This window comes from Tetrao urogallus (assembly GCF_951394365.1).
Source record: "Tetrao urogallus genome assembly, chromosome: 11".
Taxonomy (NCBI): Eukaryota; Metazoa; Chordata; class Aves; order Galliformes; family Phasianidae; genus Tetrao; species Tetrao urogallus.
The window spans coordinates 7,998,320-8,015,076 of record NC_136824.1 but is presented as its reverse complement, the minus strand read 5'-3'; the positions used below and the strand labels follow the sequence as shown (position 1 = coordinate 8,015,076).

At 40.9% G+C, this 16,757-nt stretch overlaps 1 protein-coding gene across 1 annotated transcript in view; it reads right to left on the bottom strand.

Annotated features, from left to right (window-relative positions):
• Positions 1-16,757, bottom strand: part of ARNT2 (aryl hydrocarbon receptor nuclear translocator 2) — a gene marked incomplete at both ends in the record, with an annotated part of 88,207 nt that overhangs the window by 12,796 nt on the left and 58,654 nt on the right. The window contains 4 exons of the mRNA XM_079540927.1: positions 5,744-5,895; positions 10,982-11,056; positions 11,930-12,064; positions 14,040-14,116. Of these exons, the coding sequence (XP_079397053.1) occupies positions 5,744-5,895; positions 10,982-11,056; positions 11,930-12,064; positions 14,040-14,116 (439 nt within the window). The remainder of the gene's footprint in view (positions 1-5,743; positions 5,896-10,981; positions 11,057-11,929; positions 12,065-14,039; positions 14,117-16,757) is intronic.

The following is a 16,757-nucleotide window of genomic DNA, read 5'->3' as shown; positions in this document are numbered from 1 at the left end:
TGATGTTCTGAACCCTTTTATCCACTCGCTTTTTAAGATTGGAAAAGACAAATTCACACATCAAACCCATGTGTGCCCCAAGTCCCAGCTGGGACTGCAGTGTGAGAGCTGCTCAGGGCAGCACTGAGCTCCAGCACAGCAGGCACACTGCTGCCATTCAAACCCCATCCTCAGCAGCTCATCCACATGCACTCTGTAACTGTTTGATAACACAGGACACAACACTCGGCTTCTGGCACTCTGCTGACTTTGAAAATGTTGGAATGGTCCCTCAAAAAATGCTACTGGGTTTTTCCCATGGAAGAATATCTGAATCCCTGCAGAGAACTTTGGTTAAAGGTTTTAGTGGCACAGACGTGGAACTGGAATATTTTGTGACTAAATGCTTTGTCTTTTGCAGATTACACCCTCCAATGCATGATTTTCTTTGTACAGACACATTACCTGAATGCTCTGCACTTTCCAGTAAAAGCTGCTTTCTGTCACTTGGTCACAATCAGCAAGATTACTCCTAGCTTAGGGATGCACGCTGTACATATGATGTTCTTTGCCTAGTTATCAAAGGAAATATAAACCCTTCAAAATGATGCTAAAACTCAGAGATGAGGATAACACTGGAGCTGGATTAATGAGCTTGATAGCTGCAAATGATACTTGACAGTGGTTGCAGTTCTGCATGTTTCTGACTTCTTTCTGAAGAAAAAAGTCACCTAACAGATGAGCAGTTACAGCAGGCAAGATGTTCCAAAATAGCAAGATTGTGGACTTCAAAGCTCTGGATAACTAGGATATAATTTTGGTCACACGTCAAAGGACTGAGACAAATGTTGAGACCAAATAAAACAGACTGGGAGCAACATGACAGCAATGGAGGGACCACTCCAACCTTTTCCACCCTTTGATGCCTTTCAGTCCTGACTTGTTGCTTTTCCATGTAATTCTTCACACAGGCACTAGCTACTATTAGGCTCAGTGGCAAATTAGACAAAAATCTGTGACCTGCAACACACCAGATCAGAGCAAATGGCCAAACACATTCTGCTAGCGTTACTTTGTAGAGTACATAGTACACAGAATCACTTTTGTGCCATGAGTAACAAGCAAAAATGTCATTCCTCCAGGTCACCAAAGAAGCATGGATTTTCCACATTGCTTCAGCCAACAGAGAAACTAAAAAATTACCTCTGGAACGCAAAGAAATTCTTTGTTTGCAAGCATAAAATGCACACTCTTCCAGCAGAACTATGGGAGGTAATTTAATCATGGTAAATCTATGGGGAAGTTTTTCTAAATACCGCCCTGTGGATAATAAACACCCATCAAATCCTGTTGTTAACGTGAAAGCTAATTACACTGTTTCATTTGTTTTTACTACCAATGCCTTGGTGCGTGTGTCAATAAACAGCACATTAGGTCTCTTCTGTTCCGTAGAAAGCATGTTTTCTTGATTCAGCTATATACATACAAATGAGCCAAACCAAACAGCATGCTCACCAGTTAGTTGTTTTGTAGGCAGTCCTGTAACTCAGTGCTCCTTTGCCCTTCTCTATCATCTCTGATACTTATTAAATATTCATACCATACTCATGCAATACATTACAGCTATCACACTGTGTTAACAGCACAGATCTCAGTGAACAACCTACTAAATCCACTTCCTATAAACACCAAATACTTGAGTGTTTCTTCCTGAGCTCTGTGTAAGCTACACTGCATCAAAGTCTGGAATGCAAAGCCAGGTTAGCATCTTTGCTGCTACTGCGTAGATAGTCTGAATGATGTCTGAAGCCTGAAAGGAGCCACACTGCAGTTCCTGGAGCATCTGACCAGGGAGAGCTGAAGACTGCTGCTGTGGGCATGTCACCCACCAGCCCTGCTGATGGAATGGCAGCAGACACACATCCCTTCAGGCATGGGGTGCCAGCTTGTTTCTTTAAGGTGGTACCAAACAGAAACATGCTATCAGTTTCGGCAAAACTGAAACTGCCTTCTGACAATTCTATGATTCTGTGATCCCATAACCTTTGGACTTTGAAACCAAAAGCCAAACTATCTTTGGTTTCTATTTTGGTTTCATACCTTAAAGGAGTAAATGGAAGAGAAAGTTCTGGGCTCTGTGTGATACCCAACACAGCAAGTAAGGTATTGCCCAAGTCAACAATTCCAGCCCATGCTGCAGAATTCCAGGCTCACCCCTTGATCCAGTATGAAACCAGGACAGTGTGTGGCTTGAGCAAGAAAGCCCTTTGCAAAGCTGAAGCTTTTTGGCAGTTAATTCAATTTTACTTCCATTTGGAGGAAAAGGAAATATTCTGAACCAGTTCCTGTGGACACTGAAGAGGATTTCAGCTGAATTAATCTCTCCATATAAACATGGAACACAACCTGTTGCTTTTTCAGGCATCAAAGCAATAGAAAGGCACACACATTTCCCTGCTTTGGACAAAAAGGCAGCAATAGAAGTCTTGACACTGCCCTCATATAGTCTTCTTTCAGGAAGTCTTGAAACTCCTCTCTGTCCAGTATTCAAGTCACTGCTGTGAAAGGGCCCATCTTACACATGCCGTGATGGATCAGGCAGCCCACAGATGGCATGGGGATCTTTAGCATCCCTACCCAAGAGAGAAGAATTGGTCTCAACAGCATTTTGGCCCCAGAGAATCAGAACTAGGGAGCAGCTCTCCCCAGGAACGGCTGATTCATCCTGCAGGCTGCCTCCAGCAGTGACCCGAGCCAGCTGGCTCCAAGATGAAAACCTGGAAACTCAGGGCATCTGGAGGATCCACAAATGCATGCAAAGGAACACAGGACTTCGGGGTTGACAAAAATTAAAACATCAGTATTTCCAGAGAAGTCAGAAAAATATCTGATTTCCCTGTTTTTCAAGACTTCCATTGTCACCACGATGGATTATTTCATTCAAACGCTGCTCTGCGTACTTTCTGTTAGATAAACATTAATCCCAATTATTATTTCTTTCTGGAAATCAAACAGCCTCAAATGCACAGGAAGATGTGGTTGGACGGGTGACTTTTCAGCCGAACACAGCACAAATGCTAAGCATTAAATGCTTCATTTCTCCAGGAAGTTTCTCTTGGATGACTGTACCCCAGTGAAACTGAGAGTTTTCTTGTCTTTTTTTCTGCAAGGAACTAAGTGAACATTTGAACCTAATTTCCCAATATACTCTGCACCAAAAGCAGATTTGGAAAGCTGAGCGTTTGAAGCTCTAAAGGAAAATCCTTAGAGCAGAAAAAGGGAGAAAAGAGAAAAGCAAAACCAAAACAAACAATAATCAATGAATCCCTCCACAACTGGATCCACCACTGCCCTCTGCAGTCTTTTGGGAAAACACTGCTCGCTGACCAACAGAATATGAGAGCTATGCCATGAATGGAGAGAGAGAGGGGAAGATGTATGCCATGTGATTTTAATTATTTTCAGATAAGAAGTTATTTAAACCTAGATTTGTTGTATACATTGCCTTTTTTTGAATTGCTTGTTGAATTTTTTTTCCCCTCAAGCTCATATATCCTGGAGCTGGCCACATTATCATAGTAAGAGATAAAGTGTCTCTACATGTAGCTGTGCAGTGGAAGGCAGCAGTGCTTGGTCTCCAGGTGAAGCACTTTGCCTGACCCAAAGCAATGGCTGCAGCCACTGACATACCTGGATGGCCAACAGCACTGAACTGCCAGCCTGAGCAGGAGCTGAACGAGGAGGCAAAAGGCAGCAGTTACCATGCCAAATAATGTCTCAAGGCATCTAAGAAATAGAAAGTCAAAACATGATCCCAAATGTGCAAAAGCAAAGATATATCCCTGGAACAGCACTACAATACAGTGAGTTCTCTTTGGACATCTGTCTGAGAAGTGTGAGAGCACAGGGAGAAAAACAGAAAACAGTTTGAATAATGCATTCTTTCTACCATTCAAAAGCAGACATATAATGGGCTGTATCTTGCCATAGGACCAGAACATTTTCAACACAAGAGAAAAGAAGGAACATCCACTGTCAAAGAAGCAGCAGGCAACTTCCATATTAGGGCAGCATTGCTGGGTTGTTATTCAGACCCAGCAAAAGAAATATAACAGGAGCCAGAATCTGGCACAACCCTATTCATCTCAGTGACTGCTGCAATGCCAAGCTGAACAGTATAGAGGACTCTCAGAAAGAAGCATTCCCAGAGTAAACACAATGCAGTCTGCAGTTCCACCTTCTGAGCTGTGGACTCCTGGGAACAAAGCACAATTAAGCCATCCTAGGACAGACTGCAGCAATTACCATCTACTTTGCTGGTCTTTTTTGCAAACAAATCATTTTGAAAAGAGATATGGGGCAACATAAATGTGGAAATATCAGTGCAGGAAGTATCAGGAAGATGATCATCCCTGGTTTCAGGCTACTTGTTTTCAATGAACTGTTTGGTTGTTTAAATCTAACTTTTAAAGCACAAAAGATCTAAGCAAATTGATTCTAATGATGGGTTTCAAGATGCTGAAAGGACAGGTCTTCCACCCCAGGTATGTGTCATGGTGTCATGTCCAAATACCTTTCTTCAGCACCAAGTCAGGGAGCACACAGAGACACTTATGAGATTTCTAAGATGAAATGCCAACACCCTGGGGCTTTGGTTTTCCAAGTAGAATTCTCACTGTGCATCTCCACTGGTAGATTGCTTATTCAGCATTTCCATTACACAGTCCAACAGGTTGAGATTTTAAATCTAATAATTTCCTCAAAGTTAAACACTTGGCAAAAAAGAAAAACAAATAAGCCACCAAAAAACCCTGGTCAGACCAGAAGTAGATTTTGTTTTAGAAATAGTTTAAGTTTACACTAGAAAGAGGAAATATTTATGAAAAGGACATTAAAAAAAAAAAAAAAAAAAAAAACCCTAACAACTACAAAAGCAACAGCTTTATCAAGACCAGATTAGCTTCTGCAGCTGCTGGCTCTGAAATCTTCTCTGCTCAGTTAAACAGCAACAAACCCCTGCTATACTCCTAGCCAGACTTTTCCTTAGAAGCAGTTCTATCAGCTACAGAATGAGACACTCACTAATTCCACCTCCTTCTAAAAAGTCCAATGACAGATTTTTGAAAGTTTTTATTCAAATACATGATGATTCCATTCCCCTTTTTGTATGAAGGGCTGGATCTATCACCATACTTAGGGATATTCTACCAGATGTTAACAGAGAGAGTAGAGTAGCCCTTCCCACTTCAGCCTACTAGGAAATCATATTGCCATTGCTTTCATAGGCTGCAAGAGCAAGCAGGGCTCAAGGAGAAGATAGCCAGGGTAACAGTAAGATCACAGCGGACAAGAGGCAGGAGTCTTGTTTTCTTGCGTGATACTTATTAAAGCACACATGTAATTTTCTCTTTGGCTTAGGAATCAGGCTAACCTTTCTCCAATATCAGGACAGCTGGTCTGCTGCCGGAAGCTCTGTGTTAGTTTAAAGCAGCCTGGACTGAGATCAAGGGGCCTGCCTAATGACAACAAAGATAAGTGAGGATTCTCCTTGTGCAGCCAAGGCCTGGAAGCATCGCAGGATGAGAGAAGCAGCTATGCTGCAGGATCTGGTGATGCAGAAAAGCTCTGCTACAGATTGGTACAGAGAAACAAAATGTGGCTAGTAACATAAAAACCTGAATGGGCATTTACACTGCTGAACAGCAAAAAGTAATGCTTTGGTTCTTTCCAAAGCACATAGATGAGCACCTGGAAGGGCACATACTTTACATTAGTGTTGGTGCAGATGATGTATTCAATCTCGTCGGAGTAAGGATTCTGAAAGGTGAAGCTGCTGGTTCTGATCAGCATCCACTCCCGGTTTTTGGTACGAAATCGGTACATCACAGACAGGACTTGACCTTTCAGTTTCACAACCTGCAAAACCATTTGGAAAGGTTAATAAAAGGAGATTGCTATGTGCTGTGCAAATGAATAACAAGCAGCAGAAACCAGAGTGTTCTGAACCTAAATTACAGAAAGCTATGGACAAAGCAAGACAATTCTTCATTCAAAGAGACAATAACCAAGATTTGAAAGATGTTTGCAGCTATTTCTTTCAGAATTAACCCCCCCCCACCCCTCCATTTTATTACATAAGACATTCACTCCAGCCTGCTTATAAAGAGCATACAGATTCAGGAACCAACAGGTTGTGCTGTTATCCCAAGAGGGAAGCTTTAAGAAGGTTTTAATATGGAATATTTACCAAACATTCCATATAGAATACATATTTCCACAGGAACCAAACTAAGGCATCTTTTAAATATGTATATCATGAACTAAACTTTGTACCTGAAATAGAAGTCCACAAGAAAACACATTTTATGAGGTTGCCTGTCTGCTTTTCTGCTTGAGTATCTAGCTGTACAATTCATATGTGTGACATACTAAATCACACTACATTTAGGAAAATACTTAATGTTTTCTTTTTTCCTTTTTGTAGACACCGTATGTGACTATTTTGACTATTTGTTTTTTTTTTTCCTTCCCCAAACACATTACAAGCCCAAATCTATCTTCAGATGACTAATATCTGATCCTGAAACGCTCTAAATATTACATAGTGAGCACCTCTACCTGTCAAAGTCTGTCCACGGGGATTCTGATTTATATTTCCCCGTGGGACTTAACTCTACTATTTCTCCTTCCCATGGAGAACACAGGTGCTCTCTCACTACGATTTTTGTGCCTGCTTATTAATATGAGTAACTGATGCTGGGTTTTGGGTGTTAACTCAGCAGTAGCTGAGAAGCAGACACCTGTGTTCATCCAGCCTTTCTGGTCTCAGGGCATTAACCTCTGTCAGAGGGGTGCACAAGAGCATGGGGGGCTTCAACTACCCCAGCACGACTTGGAATCATCTTCCTTAAAGACAGAACTGCTCCAGAACTAAAGATGTCGAAGTGTTGCTCACACAGTCAAGCTTTTCTGTTGCCAAGACAGCCACCAAGTGTCAGCCCATCTTCCAGACTGCAATTCTCTTCTGTTTCAATGGTAACAGAGAGCAATAGGATGTTGGTGACTGGGTGCCACATCCTGACATGATTCCGCTTCTTGATCACTGTTGCACTAAATAACAGGATTACTCAGAAATGGACTCCCAGTCAAAGCAACTGCTCATAACTCCACAGTAGAAGAAGTTTTAACATATGCCCTGCCCTTGAAGCACAAGAACAGATGTATTGTGCAGACTCCAAGACACAAAGCTAGCAGGAGCTGTAAGCTATTTTTAAGAAAGACTATCCAAGAAAAGCCTATCAAGTTCCTTTTCAGAAATCTCTGTTCAGGGACTTGGTCTGGCACCCACCTAGCTAGGGCTCTGCTAAGCATCTGCTCCCTTATCTCTTCTGTTCACTGCCTCTTCCTAATGATAGCAAATGCCTTAAAAAATCATCGTTATCTTGTACACTTGTTTCCTTATAATAAGTTTTCCTGTCCAAATGCTGACAAGCTCCCTTTACACCTTATTTTTGCCAACAAATGAACAGGTAGCAGTATTTAAAAACAGTATTTAAATTGCCTAAGATAAGGCAGACAAAGATAGGAGTAAGGATGAAGAAACTGACTACATTTTGTCACGAAGCAATAAACCAGAATGAAGAAAACAGTTAGAGAAGGGTAATTATTCCGAATTAGGAGGACAGAAGAAAAAGAAGAGGGAAATAATTGAATGGAGAAAGATAACTAGTTAGAGTAAAATTGATGAGAAAGACAAAAAAAAAACAAAAAAAAAGAAGTGGAGATACTCATGACCTCTTAGATGTATAGGTGAATTTTTTCAGTGTAGAACAGACCCAGCAAGATCTTGCAGGGATGTTGAACAGAGGGCAATGAGAACTTTCAAAGGATGCACAGAAGTCAGCAATTATGTTGGACAGAAACAGGTAAATAAAGATAGATACAACCACAGGTGAGAAATAGACAAAAGAGGTTTGCCTCTAATTCAGCAAAATACTCAGCAGTGTGCTGAGCTCCAAATGTAGTGGGAATTAAGCATGTGCTAAATTAAACTGCTCTTACGGGCATAATTGAATATAAATGAATTTACCACATACTTATGGTTAAGTACATGCTGCAGTGCTTTGCTGAAATGAGCCCTGAAGATTACTTCTGTGATATCTGAAGTTAAAACAGACCATTCCAAAAGAAGCAATTTAAAGCTGATAAATAAACAAGAATATCCTCTAGAAATAGTTCCAGTAATTACACAAAGCCAGTCAGATCTCACACATCACAAGCAAAGACTGTTCCTGAGAAAATCCAAAATTGGAATTTGAAAAGAAACAGGTCCAATAATAAATCAAGAGAAAAGCACCCATGAGTGCAGACCAAAAATTAAAAAAATAGGATGGCAAACTGCTAACAAGAAACAATTGCTTCTTGGCTTCACAGGAAGAAATGATGAGCCAGCATTTGAATGTGGAGAGCAATCTGCCACTGCCCATTTTAATAGCATTAATGAATAAAAATGGATAGTTAATTCTTTATTGGGCAGCATACTTGCTTATAAGAAGTCTGAAGTCAGATATCCAGCAGTGATCGTTTCCAACTCTGCCTTTGGTAGCTGAATTTTCACTGAAGTCAAAAGTTGGGAATCAGGTGCCAAATTTCACCATCAGTCTCCCAGTATGATGGATAAAACCAAAGGCACTGATGGCAGTGAAAGTGACACAACGATGTCTCAAAATGAGCAATGAGGTCCAAGGCCCAGGCAACCCCAGAAACAAGTGTGCCAGCTCCAGACTCTGGGGCCTGGATTGCTCTTTCACTTTGATGAGCATCCAGATGAAGAAGCGTGCTTGAAACAAAACCTGCACCCTGGCACTATAATTGCACTGTATGAATTATCTAATAATCCTGGCTTTAAGTCAGAAGAAAGCTTAGATGGTTTAAAATAATTCCGCTGGCACTCACCTAGGATCTCTCTGTTTATTTTTTATTACTCTTCCACAAAGCTACCTCTGCCAGATCTCAGGCAAGGAAAAGGGAGGCCTAATGCAAACAAATGCACATCTTGTTGTGGATTCTCTATCCTTGTCCACTGTATTTCCTACAAGTAGTTATCTCAGAAAACCCTGCGCCTCCATCAACAAGCAATTAGGTTAGGAAATGTGTTGCAATTCTGTTTTTGTCATTTCAAGCTGATCAGCTGGCTCCAGGACTGAATGGAAAGCATACAGGGGAAAAAAAAAAAAGGTGCAAAAAGTATTACTATTGCCCAGAAAAAAATCAGAATAATGACTCATAAGGTATAAAAAATTCAGAATAATGAATCATAAGGCATAAAAAAAACCCAAAACTTTTGTAGGTTGAGTTCAATGTGCAACATTCTTTAATCAAGAAATTTTTACTACCACACCCAGAACTTGTATAAGTGTCCAATCTGAATAGTATCCTACTGGATATCAAATAGCTGTATTCTGGATCCTTTGATACTAAGCTCTATTTGTTGATCTTGGCCTTGAGAATATCTCATTCTGACCTGATTTTCCCACCCTGATGAATGAACTTATCTTCCCAAGGAAGTAAAATCTTTGAGATGGATGCTGGCAATTGACCAAAACCTGCATACCCATCCCTCCCTCCTCCCCTCCTCTGTTATGAACAAACCTGGTTCTGGCACTGCCAGCAAATTAAAAATATCAAGTTTTAAAGGGTGTGGGGGAGGAAAAAAACAAAGAATGGTTTATTGGAAATCAGTTACCTTTTTAATGAAAAGACTTCTAAGGCCAAACTAACAATAATAAAATAAACTGCACTGATCCATTGTCCTGAAGTATGAATAAAGCAAACATTAATTCTGTAATAATATATAAAGCATTGAGATCACTGATGGGAAAATTGTGAACTGTCTTCCAACAGTGCAGACAAATAAAATAGCACAAAAGAAATTCCAAGTGAATGTTTAACCTTTACTTTTTTACATTCTTTAGAAAATAAAAACCACCTGGTGCATAGCTGAACTGTTTACATCAGGCTTTTATTCCATGATTGAAATAACAGCCCCAATCACACTGCTACCGTACTGAACAAAAATATACAGAAAGAGGAACGGTCTGCTAAAGAAACAGGACAGTATTTTCATAGATTGGACACAGGTTGAGAGAAGAGAAATGCTCACTTCTAATTTGTGGGTTTTTTTCCTGCTGCCTTTCTGCATGACCTTGAAAATCACACAAATCCCTGATCCAGCAAGTCACTTATGCACATGCCCAATGCTGAGCAGTGACAGCAGAGTCCCCAGGAAGTGACTCCAGGATACAGCAGCAGCCCCTGTGGCCTGGTGCAGTCACAGCAAGCACACAGAGAGGACTGAGCCTTTAACCAGAACATTATTCAGCCTTCCTGAGCCCCAGGCTGCACTCAGACAATCACAGACGGATGTTTGACATGTTATTATCTAGCAGCATTCTGTCACTGTCTCTTGGATGAATTAGTGGAATCAATCATCTGGGCATTACTGAATCACAGCATATGTGTTTATACTGCTTTTCTTGCACCACTGGTGCCATCAGGCAAGGAGCTCTGGGAGCTGAGCCATCTGAAAGCTCGTCCTATGCAAAATCATGCAGTCCTTTCGCTAACCCAACAGGCAAGTCTATCTGTGATGGCATCAGGGTAGCAGGAAGGGTGGGGAGGTCAGGGATGGCAGAAACGAGGAGTGGGACCTTAACCCTGGTGTCAGCAAGCCATCATGTATGTTGAGCTGCACCATCACCCGCGCAGGAAGGTAGGGCAGGTGATTTATTTCTGAAAACAGAGCCAACAGATGCCGCAGCTTAAACTATGGTTTATGCAGCTTAACTGTTTATTAACAGATCAATGGGTTGCCTTCTATTTTGCAGCTCCTTCTCCTGGATAATGGAAAAAAGTACCTTGGAATGTAAAATAAAAGCTATTTCTCTGAATAACAGAGTAGTTAGTAAATAAATAGCAGAAGAAAAGGAACAAGATGCAGTACCTGTTGGAAACTCTCTCTCAAATGGCTTTGATCTTCAGGATGGCAGAATTCTAGAATGTCTTTCCCCAGAAGATCCTAGAATAGAACAAAAACTGTGTAAAAAGTAAAACAAAATTGCATAAAAAGCCCAAACTGCAACACAACTCCATGCATGGATCTGTAAGTAACCCCTGCAGACGCTGGATCCATCATCCTCAACAGGACTACTCAGTTAATCAAAGAAGAACACAGAGATTTGTAGGCTTAGCTGTAGGCATCACATCTTCATTATATTTGTACAGTTCCACAGACATACGAGTTTACAAACAAGCATTAAGTTAATTCCAATACCCGTGAAGTGGTGCCTTGAAAAGACCAATCTTCTACTAAAACTATTTTTTGTGAAACATCAGTCATTATAACACTACCTAAAATCGATATAAATGGAAAAAACAAATGAGTAAGATATGATTTTTGCCTGTAAAATAGAAGTGTTGAGAGTTATCTGAGGGTCACAGTAGTCAGAAATTCATTTATTATTCTGCTCAGTTCTATGAGCAGACTCCTACTGAGAGGAGCAGGATGTCAGTCTAAAGCAAAATAATGCCATAAATGATCTCTTCTTCTTCTTCAAGAAACTGGCAGAAGTTAAGAATTACAGGACTAAAACTCCCTCCAAGCCCTGTTAACTTTCTGTCACAGAATGTATTCGCTGTGCAAGATTTAAAGCATCTTGCTGTTAGGATTTTAATTGGATCTCAAAAGAATAAAGAGACAACCCTCTTAACAAAGGGGAAAAATAGATTTTACAGAAGCATGGTCAGCATAGAAAAATGAACAGCATTCAGTTCATGGCATATAGATTGTTAGCTACAGATGTTTCACGTTTTGCTGCTTTCAATTTTAATGTGCAAACAGGATTCTCCTCATTAGCTCTAATGCATGTCAGCAATGACGGGGCTCACTGACCTGGGGCTGGTAGCCAATGACGCTGATGCATCTGGGGTCGACAAAGGTGATGACTCCATCAGAGTTGTGCCTTGACAAGAACTCAGTTGGGACTGACATGCCATTCATGTCCATGCACACCGGAGAGCTGGTTACCTAGGACCAATCAAGTCCACAGCATTTAGTCCATAGAAGACCCACCTCACGTTTGTGCAGCTGAAGAACAAATCTGTTGGCAGATTACTAACTACCGTGGAAAGCTGTAAACAAAACGACAGCACAGATACATGACACAGACGTGCCATTAATGCTAGTTTGCAGTGCAATTAGCTCATCCCATAGCACCTTCCCATAGCAGGAAAACAAACACATCTGAAGTTCCCAATAAGGGAGGGCAAAAGTAAGATTGGGTTCATCTCGCTTTGTAGGACTGCGCTGAAGGCAGGCTTCTTGGTTCCTGCCCTTGTCAACCAAGAACAAGAGCCTCCCAAATGACAATTTGAACTTGCCATTTTAGGATAGGAAGGCCACTCTATAGAAGATGATACCAACTCATTATCTGCAAATGCATCCAGCAGGACCAGCTCAGACAAACACTCAGCTTTCAGATAACCACAGTCAGGTGAAACAAACGTCACCTGAAACCCCTCAAACAACCTGAGCAAAGCTTTCCAAGTTTCTAACCATGAATGTTAGACCAGTATGTGGCTGCTCATCATGAAGACACAGCTCTCCACGCAAAATGAAGCACTTCCAGCCCTCTGCCTGAAACCTGTACAACCAGGCCTCTCTATACCCTACCTTTCCTGCTGGGACTACAATAAGACCACTCTTTTTCTTAGAACTTTCAGAGCCAACAGGACTAACAAGGCCCCAAAATAAAAGGAAAAAAAAAAGAACATTGTTTTGCTGTCTTGAAGCCGATTTGCTGGTCAACTGTGTGCAAGATTTCTATTTGCTGTTACAGAGCACTGCTTTTAATTTCTGCACCTTGACTTCTTTGCAATCAAAGCCATCCCCAGAGCCTTCTCCTCCTCTCCCTCACATATTCCCACTGCCTTCTCTATCGTAACAGATGTTTTGACACTCCATATTACTAATGCAATTTTCTCAGAAATAGTCTTTTTTGGCAGCTCTAACACACGAATCCACATATCTTACTCCTCTCCATTAGTGGAATATATTACCCCTGATTATAGAAGTATGATTAACTTAGAAAACATCGTGCAATACTTTCCTAAGTCTGCCATCACAGTGGAGACACTGCAGAAGTGCTAATTCTTCCAGCAATGTGCAGCTGGTCACACTGAATAAGACAGGTTTGGTACCTGTGCTCGAAGAAAGGGTCATTCTACCTTCTAAGAAGGAGTGATGCCATCATAGCAGATGGCAATGAGTGCAGGCCAACAAGAGATCACGTAAGAAGCTTTAACACATGCACTCCTGGCAGAATCCACATACTGCTAAGAAAAGCTCGCTTTCCTGCTGTGGTGAAAGAGATTCACTGCAACTGCTCTAATTCCAGCTCAGAACTCAGCAACAGACAAAAAAAAAAACCATAATACATCAATTGCAACAGTCTGGATAAAAAAGTAAAATTTTATTCTCACAGTTCCCTTGGCTGGCATCATGAATGCATACGAATGCATAAAATGACACGCTGAGAAAAAAAAGCTATCATCTGTGAGGCGCCTCTTGACTACTTTATCACTTTCAAACCAACTCCTGCAATCATCTCCTGCAATCATCTCTCTTCAAGTAATTGATTAGCCAGCAAGAGAGAACGGATCAAAGAAGAACAGGGAGCACACCAATGTCTTTGGGAACCACTTTAGCCATTACAGCACCTGTGCTCCCAAGCTCCTCACCATCCAGAATATCCCATCCCCACGCACTCTGCAGAGCATCAGGTCGGGATGCACTCACATTCCAGGAGCATCTTTGTTGCAGTTGTTGGGTGAGACACACATATATATACCGAAATCAAATTTTCAATTTGTTCTGTCAACATGTTCTAAACAAGCCACTGACTGCACAATCAGACATCAAGCCACATTATTTTCAGAGGTGCCGAACCACAACACTGATTATGTTTTCTGTAGTAGTTCACATAAGAAAAGACTGGCATTACCTGAAGCCTTCCTATTGCCACGAGGCAGTATTTACTACCTTGTCCCACATCAGCATCTTCTTCTGGTATAGTCATTCCTAAGGCAAACAACAACAAATACCATTATAATTAGGAAATGAGGATGAGCAGAGAAGCTGCTGGCCTGGTTCCATACTATTCTAGATGCTCTACATCATACAAAATAACACGATCGTCTTCTCTATGATTCAGCCGTTATCACTTGGTTCAGATCAGATGCTCCCTCAAAGCCATACTTGATCCTACAGACTTTAAATGCATACAGAGCAAGTAGTAAAGCAGTACAGAAACTCCGTGACACTGAGATAGGCAACAACATTTCCCTGAGTACTGCTCTACAGCACATTACTGGAATCACGCTGTCACTTCACTATGCTCAGTCACTGCACACTACGCTCAGTTTTCTTTGCAAATAATCTATTATCAGCCTTAAAAACAAGGCACATGAGCTTCATGCTAACATTTAACAGATGGTTTTACTTTTTGCTATAATACACTAAACCTGGGTTATTACGTTGAAAGACTGAAAAAATGCGGATGCATTGCTAACAGTGCATGTTTCAGTTGTTTAACAGGAGTAACTACTATAAACACAGGAAAAATTTCAGAACATACATGTGTGCTGTTTTCCATCTCAGTGTTTCACAAATGGGAACACTGAGACTAGCTCTGTTTACTCACAAGTTGGCTAAGCCTTAGTAAGGCTATTTCCCAACTTAAGTTTTGAGATACCAGTTTGCTATGGAGGATTTGCAAAACATCTTCCAATAGTGACACTGCTGACTTATTTTTTTTGTGAGCTCTTTCACAAGGCTTTTCAAGGAATTCAGTCACAACAGGCAGTGAATCATTTAAGATGCACTTTAGGCATCAATGAATTGCAAAGCCAATTATGAAACAAGCACCATTTTATTCTCAAGGTGTATAGTTCTTCACATAGGTCAATCTCTGGACTATGATGGAGCATACTACTTTTTAAAATGACACCTCTGAAAAATGTCTGTAACTGCTGGTAAATGAATTGAAGTAGTCTTTGAATTAAGGATTTTGTACCAAAATAATTCAATCTTATCTGACAATAAGGTATTTATCAGTTCCCATTGTGCTATACAATATAGGTCCCTCTATGGAACCACAACGTGAAGCTCTTTACCTGATCTGGATATAGAACACCCTTGAAATTAGGGCAATCTGCAGCTTCAAACCCTTCAATCTGTTAAATCACAAAGCAACATTCTAACGTTTCACACAGCACTATTCCTTCTCTTTTCTTTACACATTAGGCAAACTGCAGAATAGACTCCAAACACAGACAAGTGCCATGTTCTGAGACAGTCATTTATGTATCTGAGAGCATAAACCTGACACAAAGCTGCAGTTCAGAGATATACTGCAGAATTATTTTGTTTTTCTTCCTTACTGTGTTTACAGAGTTATTTCTTCAACAAAAGACCTAGCAATTAGCTAGTGACAGCCCAACTCTGCAAAGGAATTAAACTTGGCAGCCTCTTAAGAAAAAAGAGAAGATTACCCTGAAAAAGCAGCACAGAACATCAACTGAAAACTGTGTCTACTTCAGACAAAATTTTGGCAGACATGTGGCTATCTGCTCACACACATGTGGTGGGCAGGGAAAGCTGAGCTACTGAAACTAAAATCAGACTCCTCCACATGACCAATTTTCATTTTAAATAGGTATAAAGTGGACAACTGAGAATGCAGCAGTGTTTCATCTTAAAAAAAGCTGTGAACAAAGGGGTAAACCAAGAGCAGGACAAATGAAATGATGCAGTGGTTTAGGAAGGAGCATAAGGACGCTGACTTTGATGTGAAAGGACTGCAGCAGAGTACAAAAACAACCCACACAAAGAAAGCAAACTGGAGAAGGCTGTGACACTGGCTGGAAGCCTGCAGCAGGGACTGCATCCCTCTGGGAGGTGCCTTGGGCCTGAACCCTGCACCAGGGCAAAACTGCAGGACCGATGGCCAGCCCCAAGGACTAACTTAAACATTAGAGCTTGAAGCAAGCACAGACTCATGCCCTGACTTCACTGATAGCACAGATAGCCTCTAGGTCCTCCCCCCTGTGAGGGTTTTCTGGGTGACTGCTTTTTGCTTCTGAGAAGTGGGCTTCTTCAACACAGGACCCTACAAGAGTTTCCGTTTTTAAGGAAACGATTTTAGGCATTCTGATAATCTGATAAGATTAAGATAATCTTAACCTAAAGGTCTTCTCTTAAATGGAATTTTCCATTTGGAGAGGTCAATTTTCCTAACTTGGTTTTTTCAGTCATTTCTTTAGCTGCACACAGTGTATTTATTGCAAAGGACAGCAAAGATACTCAGCTGGATGGCTTCCACTTTGCATAATCATTTTTCTTCAGCTTTCAACAACACTTTCCTTTTTAGGAACTCTGTACAGGCTCACTACTGCTCAAATAAACTGAAAGCAACATAAACAATCTCCAAAATTAAACCTAGCTAAGCAACACCATTTCTGACGGAACTCCAGCGTTGACAAAGGAAATGGTTGATCTAAATTTCACCTTTCGTTGTTTTTTTTATTTTTTCTTTTTGCAAGATGGATTACATTTGGTCCATATAACACATTTATCCTACACTATGAATAAAAAAAAAACAATCTGCCTGGAATTCATTGATACATGACCCAGTGAATTACTATCCCTGCCCTAAAAATGC